Genomic DNA, 9,481 nt, shown 5'->3' on the forward strand with positions numbered 1-9,481 from the left:
TGGTTGGATTCAGTCGACACTTTGAAGGGAAGCCTCCTCTAGCCTGTATGAAAAACTTCAAATCTGTCCAATTCTCTGAAGCTCAATAATATATTTACTCCATACAAATACACCGCCGCCCACAGCTTTTGAGGATGTCTTCATTATTTCTCATTTATTTCGCCATGTTTCTGCCAAATCACTCATTTGTGTGTTATCATTCAGTGCTATCCCTTATCAGGTCATTTTCTAATTTATTTAATCTTTGCTCGGGCTTCGGAAACAAATTAGAGCTTTATCAGTTTCTCCAGTGGAATCAATTAGGCAAACACTAAACTGGATCCACTCCACGCTACGGATGAGGTCAGGCCCCTGGTTTATAGCCACATGGCCTTTACAAAGACTGTAAACTTACTCAGATATTTTATAATGTGTAAATTCCACACGCCCGTTTTGCTGGATTTAGATATAAGCAGTAAACTATATGACTTGCCGCACGTTGTAAATGCATTCTTTTGATTATTAATTCTTAAAACCCCCTAAAAGAGAGTTTGAGGACACCCCTATATACGCGACTTCAGGACTCACGACTTCCCCGGGTCCACCCCCTCACCCACGCCCCCCTCTCTGTCTCTCTCTCTCTCCACCTCTCTCGCTCTCTCTCGTTCCGTGACCAGTCGCTGCGGCAAAATGTCATATTTCACAACGAGCCCCCTCTCTTTCAGAACGTTCACTTCGCGTGGGACCTCACTGATCATCCACGGAGCCACTCAAATGCGGGACAGAGCAAGTTCTTGATTGAGAATTAATTGTTGAAAAAGGTTGTATCGAACACAAGAAAAGTTTTGTTTTGTGCGCTTTCAGAGACTGTCGGACCGCTATGACGTAAAGTTTACCGGTGCGTAAAAGCGCGGAGCAGCCTCATTTTGATGAACAGTCTCATTTGAAGACAGCTGCCTTGCATTTAATCATTTTCATCAACTTTTTTTTTGTGTCATGCATCGGTGTTTAGTCGTTGTAGCCGTGCGCAAAAGCTGTGCGTAAAATCCAAAATCGTTTAAAAAAAAAACCTCTCCAACATCACCGGCGCGCACCATGGAGGTGCTCCGGACCCGGTGGCTGGGCATCTCGGTGGCCGTGGCGCATGGCGTGTTCTCGGGCTCGCTCAACATCCTCCTGAAGTTTCTCATCAGCAACTACCACTTCGGCTTCCTGACGCTCATCCAGTTCCTCACGAGCAGCACCGCAGCGCTCACTCTCGCGGTGCTCCGGAGAACAGGGAAGATCACCGTGCCGCCGTTCACCTTACAACTCTGCAAGGTACGAGGTCTGGAGAGTTGGGTTTACTTGGGGTTTCGTAGATCAGTTCAATAATAAAAAGGTTAACCGGATGGAAGTGCCCTAAGCATGTTTCACGATCTTTTTGTCACGAACTTTGCACATTGGGGATGGATGATTTGTTTAGGTAAGCGATTGAAACATCTTTTCGATAGCATTGTGACAACTATTAAGAAAATTTGCTATCAAAATCATCTAAAACATTCGAAAAGTTGTGAAATTTACTCCAGGTAATAATCACTATTCAAAAACCATTTAGTGCAACCTTCTGTTTGAATCCTAAATGATTCAAAGCCCTCCCTGCTAAGTGCTCCCGAGGGGCCCCCATGACCGTAAAGCATTATTATCCATACAAATCACAAATGCAGGATGTTCATTAATCACAGTCAGCCCGACTCCATAACCTTAACTTCATCCATAGCCTCACTGAAGCCATTTTTGCTTCATGCCCCAAAGTGGTTAAATCTGGGATTATCATTTTAATTTACTAGGCTACTATTTTTACTTCGTCATAACTCCCTTCAGCTATGGCTTTGAAGTACTTTTAGACAGTCCTGTGGTTCTCAACACACATCTCTCTTTAACTCTTCCAACTGGTCTCCATCACAACTGTGCATCATGCATAACTTTTTGGAATTTAAATTTTTATGTAAAAATAATAATAATTTAAAAAAAAGACAGCAAGTAGTGAACGACTGAGCTGGTCAGGATTGTTATTTGCCCTTAGCGCGCCCTCAGCAGACAAAAGAGGGAATGACACTTCATAAAACAGTGACAACACGCTTTCACTTAACGGCATGCTAGTTAATCTACGGCACCATGATGAACAGATTTTGAGCGCAGAACTGGTCCTGTGATGGATTCTGGACTAAAAATGTAGAGATGTAGAGCGAAGGTTCAAGCTCCCAGATATACAGATCTGGCGCTGTAGATGAATAAGACACAATGGTAACAAGATGACTCAGAACTGTGTGCTCAAAAAAGTCGATTTAGCATTTTGTGTCCCAATTAGGCTCAATTTCTTCTATATTTATTTAACGGGTCAAAGACTCCAGCATCAATATCTTGTATCTTTTGCACGACTCTCAGACGATGACAGGTATTGATTGATGAAAATGGGACTTGCTGATCACAAACTGTGGCAATCAGCTCGAGCGTCGTGGTGTCTGATTGGTCGATTGAGTGAGTGAAGTCTTGAGTGATTGGTTAATTGAGCGGCTGACAGTTTGACAGACTGCCTTTCTCTGCTCCATTATGTTTATGGGGGAAAGAAAAGCACACACTCATGGCCATACGCAGCTATATATAAAGTGAATCGGTAGCCCAATGTCACTTAACTAATTTAAATTGTGACAGGACTTTTAAATTTCACTTTCTTACCTGTGTTGGATCATGGCCAATATCATGGCCAATAAGACTGATATGCAACCATTCTCCCTTACACCTCTTAATTAGAACACTTCCTTTCTTGTTAGTCTATCTGCTCATGTGTATTTATTAAAGAAAGAACACGAGAAGAACATGCATGCACACTCAACTCAAAGAGATTCCCCTCAGTACAACCACTTTGCCCGTGCACACGCCTAATCTACCTTGTGTTTTTCTCCGTAGGATTTTGCGCCAGTGTGCATCCTGTCCACTCTCCAGTCCACCCTGACCCTGTGGTCCCTCCGTGGGCTCAGCCTGCCAATGTACGTGGTGTTCAAGCGCTGCCTGCCCCTCTTCACCCTCAGCATCGGCGTCTGCGTGCTCAGAAATGGAATCCCCTCTATCGGAGTGGTGGTGGCTGTGATGATCACCACGGGAGGAGCTGCTCTGGCTGGTAAACACTGGATTTTGATATTCTGTCCATTATTGGAGGCCAGAGCTTATACTATTCAACACAATCCCTCCATGATTCTATTGTTACAGTTCAGTATGATCCCTTAATCACATTTTTTCTTTTTCTTTACCATTTGTCTCTTCTACCATGACAAAAAAGGCTTGTTGTGTCATCACTCTTTTCGAAAGCTGGTGTGCTGTAAAGACAGCCCAGCCTCTTGAACAAGCACTTAGTTCTAAAAACAGTCTGGCATTAGGCCAAATCAGTTTGTATGCTTTGTGGTTTAATCAAAATGTTGCATGCAGGAAACGTCTGTGAATATCACTACCTTTCCTCTCCTCCCTGAGTATCTGTTTAAAGGGACTAGACGGAGTTTAAAAACAATAAAATTATAAATTTTCTATCCCTTACTTGCTCCAGCAATGTCCTAATGTGTAGAACAGGGGTCCCCAACTAAATCAGCTTGAGGTCCACAAACTTTTCTTTCGTACTTTCAACATATGTAGGCAAATATGCAGTATGAACAAATACTGCATATATGTTCAAGAGCAAATATGCAGTATTTGTTCTTGAACATGTTAAAACATGAGCATATATATTTATATATCAGTATTTACATAGCAGAGCCGATCAATAAATCAATAATTTTACCATTTTATTTCTATGTTATTCAAATTGTTAGGATGCTTTTTAATTCAGCCTTAGAAATTAAAGCAGTACTAAGTAACTTGTTAACCTTAATAAATCCTTTTTGTAGTCCCTTTCGGGTTAATAGAAAACCACTGGCCAGAAAACCACAATTGCAACTTTCCTAACACCGGGTAGTTGTCACCAATACACACTAATGGAATCACGAAGAAGAAGCTAGCAGGCTAACGGGCAAAGCTAACTGCGGGCTAGTGCCACTTAAACAGTATTAACAGCCAAGTGTGAGAGAAAAAAAATATCTCCATTGTGTAATTGGATGTACAATATCCCTCTCTCCCTTTGTTTTTTTTCCGTTAGCGTAGTATTTACTCTCACGGACAATTCATGAGTGAAAAAACGCAAAATTTTAAGTTTTTTAAGTATATTGAGAGGATGAAATGGCTTTGGGATCTGGACTTGAAGCCTCTGGAAGTCCGGATCTGGACCGAGGTCTGCCAGTTGGGACCCCTGGTGTCAAATGAGCCCAAACCTATTCACCACAACTGCCTCTAAAATCCTGCTCTGTACCTAAAAAAGTTGTTAATTCGGGTCTGATGTGCCGTCATGCACAAGCTTCATATAGAAACTGCAGTTACACGTAAGACCTGAGGTGGCAGAAGCGAGTATAAAAGTGACAACTTACATCTAGTCCCTTTAAGTGAGAACAGACTTTTCTTTCAAACTGTTTTATAAATGTCCATTTTACCTAATCATCACAATGGCACTGTATACCTTGTTTTGCGGATCAAAACAATGAGTATAGCCACTCAGATTGCAAGTGAATATCCTTTCCTTTTCAACTTGACTATGTTATATAGAACGCAAAATACTGTATTTAGCATCAGATTATTATTGATTCAAGCATTGAGTTGACCTATAAAGCTGTAGTTCTGATTGACTGATTGGTATTGATTGTCTCAGGATATTGAAAGAAATTTTCCCAGGAAAGGTTTGCCCACTGGGAATGATTGTGTTCCCCATATCTGTATCACGGCCCTCCAGGTTTGAACCACTGGTCTAATAGTAGCCAGTAGAGCACAGACAGGCAATAACCTTCAGTCTTCATTCACTTCACTTGACACATGATTCACACATTTGCCAAATTTCTTGACGCCGTGAGAAGAAGCCCATAATGTATGTGAATTTATAACCTTCACTTTTACCCTGTGCACCTTCAAACCCATGTCTGCGTCATGTTAAACACTGAGCTTAATCTGCTTCTTCTGGCAGCGGATCCCTGTTTTCCATTACCGCTAATGATCTCAAAGTCATAAACAAAAGCCTACATATAATTCATCTCCCCAATCAATCTCCCCCACAGTATTTCTAACGCATCAGGAGGGGGCTCGAATTGTGAAGTGTAAAATATGCTGAGTATCAGGCTAATGGATAGATTTATCATACTGCGGCTAATCTTTTCCGATAATCGCCTTCCTCTGCCGTACCAGAGATGTAATATTTGCTCCTTTACAAACTGCTCGGATTAATCAAGCGAAATGGGAGTATGATATCACATGGAAATATTGTGTCTTTCAAAAATGGAGCATCAAATAAATAAATACACGAATAAGTAGAGAGGCTAATATGATTTTACGCTGTGATTAGCTCAGCGCGTTCATGGAAGGGTTTTTATTTGTTGTCAGCAAGTTATTTTAAGATGCACATCAAATCTAAATTAATTTTATATGAATTTCTAGCAACAACGTGGGTATTCCTGCTGGCAAACAACATCAGTCTTTCTCTCATTTGTCTACAGGTGCTGGAGATCTGACTGGAGACCCATTTGGATATGTCACGGGGGTTTTGGCTGTAATAATCCACGCCTCATACCTGGTCCTGATCCAGAAGACCAGTCTCGACAGTGAGTACGGGCCCCTGACCGCGCAGTACGCCATCGCCTGCACTGCAACGCCAGTAAGTCAACTCAGTGTTACATGTGCAGTAAATGTTGAAATGATCAAGCTAAAGCCTATAGGCCAATGACATGTAAATGTAGCAGAAAATGCTTCCCCTCATTCACAGTATTTTTTCATTGTTTCCATTATAACATGTCAGTCTATGCCAAGACAAAAAGGATTTGCGAGTTAATAGATGAATAAATGAAAATGCAGTCAGCAGCAGCCCATCTTTCTGCATAAATTAACAACATTCACCAATTGAGACAGGATTATCGGAGCTGGTAATTATATTGCACAAGGTGAGCTAATAGCACAGGGATAAGAGGATAAGCTGTTTGCTGTAATTATATATTACACACTCTTTTAAACCATGTCGCTGTCACCACATTCTCCAATTTTCAATAATATTTCAGTTAAAGCAATACTAAGTAACTTGTATCACCTTAATAAATCCTTTCCGTAGTCCCTCTGGGGGTAATACAAGTGTTGATGAGGTAATGGGGGTGTTTCATCTTTCATCTCCCCCTGGTGTATCTGGTCAGACAACCACAATTGCAACTTTCAATTGCTGCCTCCGGGTCGGAGTCACCAATACACACTAATAGAATCACGAAGAAGAAGCTAGCAGGCTAGCGGGTAAAGCTATCGGCGGGCTAGCGCCACTTAAACAGTATTTACAGCCAAGTTGAGTGACAAAATTATCTCCATTGTGTAATTGGACGCACAATATCCCTGTCTCCCTTTGTCTTTTCTGTCAGCGTAGTATTTACTCCTCGGACAATTAATGAGTAAAAAAACGTAACATCTGCGATACCCGCAGTGGCGCTTATGGCCTCCAGGGGCATGAGTTACTTAGTACTGCTTTAACATTTTTTTTTTTTTTTACATTATGGAAAGCACTCCACATTAGCAAAGTGAGGGTTACTTATCAAACTGTTGTCTCCTCTCCTATTGAAAGGAGGCTATAGACCACTGTTGTTTTATCACTTGTAGTATTTCTAGTCATTGTTGTGCCAGTTTGGCAAGGCAAGTTTATTTGTAGAGCACATGCACAATTCAAAGTGCTTCACAGTTACATAAAAATGGGTGGGTGTACCCATCAGCATAAAATGATAAGCCACTCATGCGTTTGTGTCAATCCAATCACACATGCAAATTTGTAACGCATCCCTCAAAGACAGGGGACTCTCCAAATCCCGTATCATTCAGCAAAAAGAACGGGACAGGTGGTCGTAGAAACAGAAGCAAAATCATTAATCGAAATAATAAATAATAATGGTCCCAAAATTGAACCTTGTGATACACCATACTCCACAGAATTCCTTTTAGATGCATGTTTTTTTATACTGGGCTTTATCCAAATCTAAAAGCTTCTCGACTGGAGATCAACAATGCAATGTCTCATTTGAAAGCAAAGACTTACAAAAGTGACGGAAACTTTTCGTCACATCGCCACATTTTTGTCATATTTTTGTTGTTTTTTTAATCTTTTTTTTCTATCATTTTTTGTTGACTTTTCATCCTCTTTTTCTCGCTATTTTGATGCTTTTCTTTGTAGCTTTTAGATTTGAGTAAAGCTCGGTTGAGGCGGGACTGGTGGCCCTACAGCCAGTGGCCCTTCTGTGCTCTTCCAGAATGGACATATGGCCAGTCCGCCCCTGTACCTCTGAATCTCATCGTTCAGTGCTTCGTCTGTTGAAGTTTCTCAGTCTTCTGTGTTTCTTCTTTGTGCCCGCGTTCCAGGTGCTATTTGTGTGTTCACTGATCTCCATGGACGCCATTCACATGTGGACCTACGAGGGCTGGAAGGAACCCCCCGTCACCTGCATCTTCATCCTCTGCATCTTCATCGGTTGCGCCATGAACTTCACCACGCTGCACTGCACCTACATCAACTCCGCCGTCACCACCAGCTTCGTGGGGGTGGTCAAGAGCATCGCCACCATTACCGTCGGCATGCTGGCGTTCAACGACGTAGCGCCAACCAGACTGTTCATCGGAGGCGTGATCGTCAACACCGTCGGCTCCATCATTTATTGCATTGTGAAATATTTCGAAACCAAGAAGAAGAGCGCTTACGAGGATTTGGAAGGCGAAGGCAAAGACGCCGGACTTCCCGGAGAACCGTACAGCGAGAAACCGCGGCTAAACGGAGACGCTAACACGGACGCAGAAGGAGTAGCAGCGAATACCGACTTAGCAAACGGACAAGTCGCGACTGCTGAGGTGGAGTGCGACGTGAATTCGAGTGTCATGACGGATACGGAAATGCTAGAGATGCAGAGGGAACATCTTCATAAAGAGAGCGCGCCCCCCAGCGGCCAGTCGGCGGGTGAAAGCTACTTGGGGGTTTGGAGATCTGTTAGGCATTTGCAGTTCATGAAAAAGGACCCATTGCTTGACAATATGGAACAGCAAAGTCCGTAAAAAAAAAGAAATGCATGAATTTGACTATAGGAGGACTGATAGTTGTTTGTATGGCTTAGCATTTGACGGCTAAGATACATGCTGTTTACTGGAAAAACTTGAAAAGGACTAGCCATTGTGGATTCTTCAAAATGGTGGGGGAATTGTGCTTGTTTTCCCTGCTTAAAATTCATTGTATACAACTCCAGCTGGTGCCAAGAAAGACAGCGAAATGGCAGCGTAGATAGACTACACTAAATGTGCCAAACCTATAGGGAAATTGAAGCTGGGGCTAGTTGAGAAATCCCACTTCAAGGTAAAAGGGTGACCGCGGCTGATTGAAACGTGTCCTGTGTTGATATTGGGTGAGTGAGGCCTCTGGTAATTAGGATAGACTGACGCAGTGGGTTATTTCTTGGCATGGGTTGCAGAACGCATCCAAACTAAGGAGGGGAAAAAACAACGCCCAAATGAATTTGTTACTGCTGCCAAGGAAAAGATGTCTACTGGAAAAAAGGCAGTGGCAGGGAGTCAAGGCAGAATGAACCCTGAGGATGATACAGTATATGCACCAAAATGTTGGATCCATTACGGTGGATTCTCCATCTCCAGCCTCTAAATCGCTCTTAGTTTTCAACAACACCTACCAAAAAAAAAAAAAAAAATGGCAACTGCAGCAAGAAGTCAAAGTTTACATCCAGGATTAATGATTTTTGAATACTACTTTCAATCTAAATAGATGTATAGATGGGATATAAGGACTGACAGAGGCACAAGTCTAAATAAAAATATATATATACATTTCATATATGGTCACATCAGTGGCATTACTTTTTTGGGCGGGTAATGTTTTTGTCTTAATCAAATGAATGTCGACCAAAATTTTTAGATATGTTTTTTTTCTATATAGTTTATTCTATTAAACCCTATTTATGTATTTATTATTTCTAGCTTTGTCTAACCTGGAAAAGAATCATAGGAAAACCCCTATTTGTAAAGTAATATTGAATATGAAAGGAAAAAGCTGGTACTTTCTAATGTTAATGATTAGGGCTGCTGCTACAAACTCAGTACAGTTTGTAGCAGTAGAGAACACGCAGTGGACCTTTTTTGTGCAACTTGAAAAAATACCTTGTGTACGGAGAGCCTGTTTGTTGGAGATAAGCCTTGTGTTGTACCTTTGCAGCGTACAACTGGGAGCGGACATGCATTCACATGTTTACTGTAAATGTGGTATATGGAAAACTGTTCAGGGAGAACTAAATGTGTGTTTTGTTGTTTAAAAAGCCGGGGGATTATTGTTTCTGAGCAGCTAAAGACGACCGATTGTGGCAATTCTGGACATGTGCTC

General features: G+C 41.8%; 1 protein-coding gene across 1 annotated transcript; it reads left to right on the forward strand.

The window, feature by feature from the left end:
• The first annotated feature begins 655 nt into the window (after nt 1–655).
• On the forward strand, nt 656–8,919 carry slc35d3 (solute carrier family 35 member D3). The gene is made up of 4 exons (XM_079571829.1): nt 656–1,299; nt 2,929–3,139; nt 5,583–5,740; nt 7,468–8,919. Exons 1-4 carry the CDS (start codon nt 1,075–1,077, stop codon nt 8,149–8,151), a joined length of 1,278 nt encoding a protein of 425 aa, XP_079427955.1. The 5' UTR covers nt 656–1,074; the 3' UTR covers nt 8,152–8,919.
• Nucleotides 8,920–9,481: the final 562 nt, after the last annotated feature.

This window comes from Gobius niger (assembly GCF_951799975.1).
Source record: "Gobius niger genome assembly, chromosome: 15".
Lineage (NCBI taxonomy): Eukaryota > Metazoa > Chordata > Actinopteri > Gobiiformes > Gobiidae > Gobius > Gobius niger.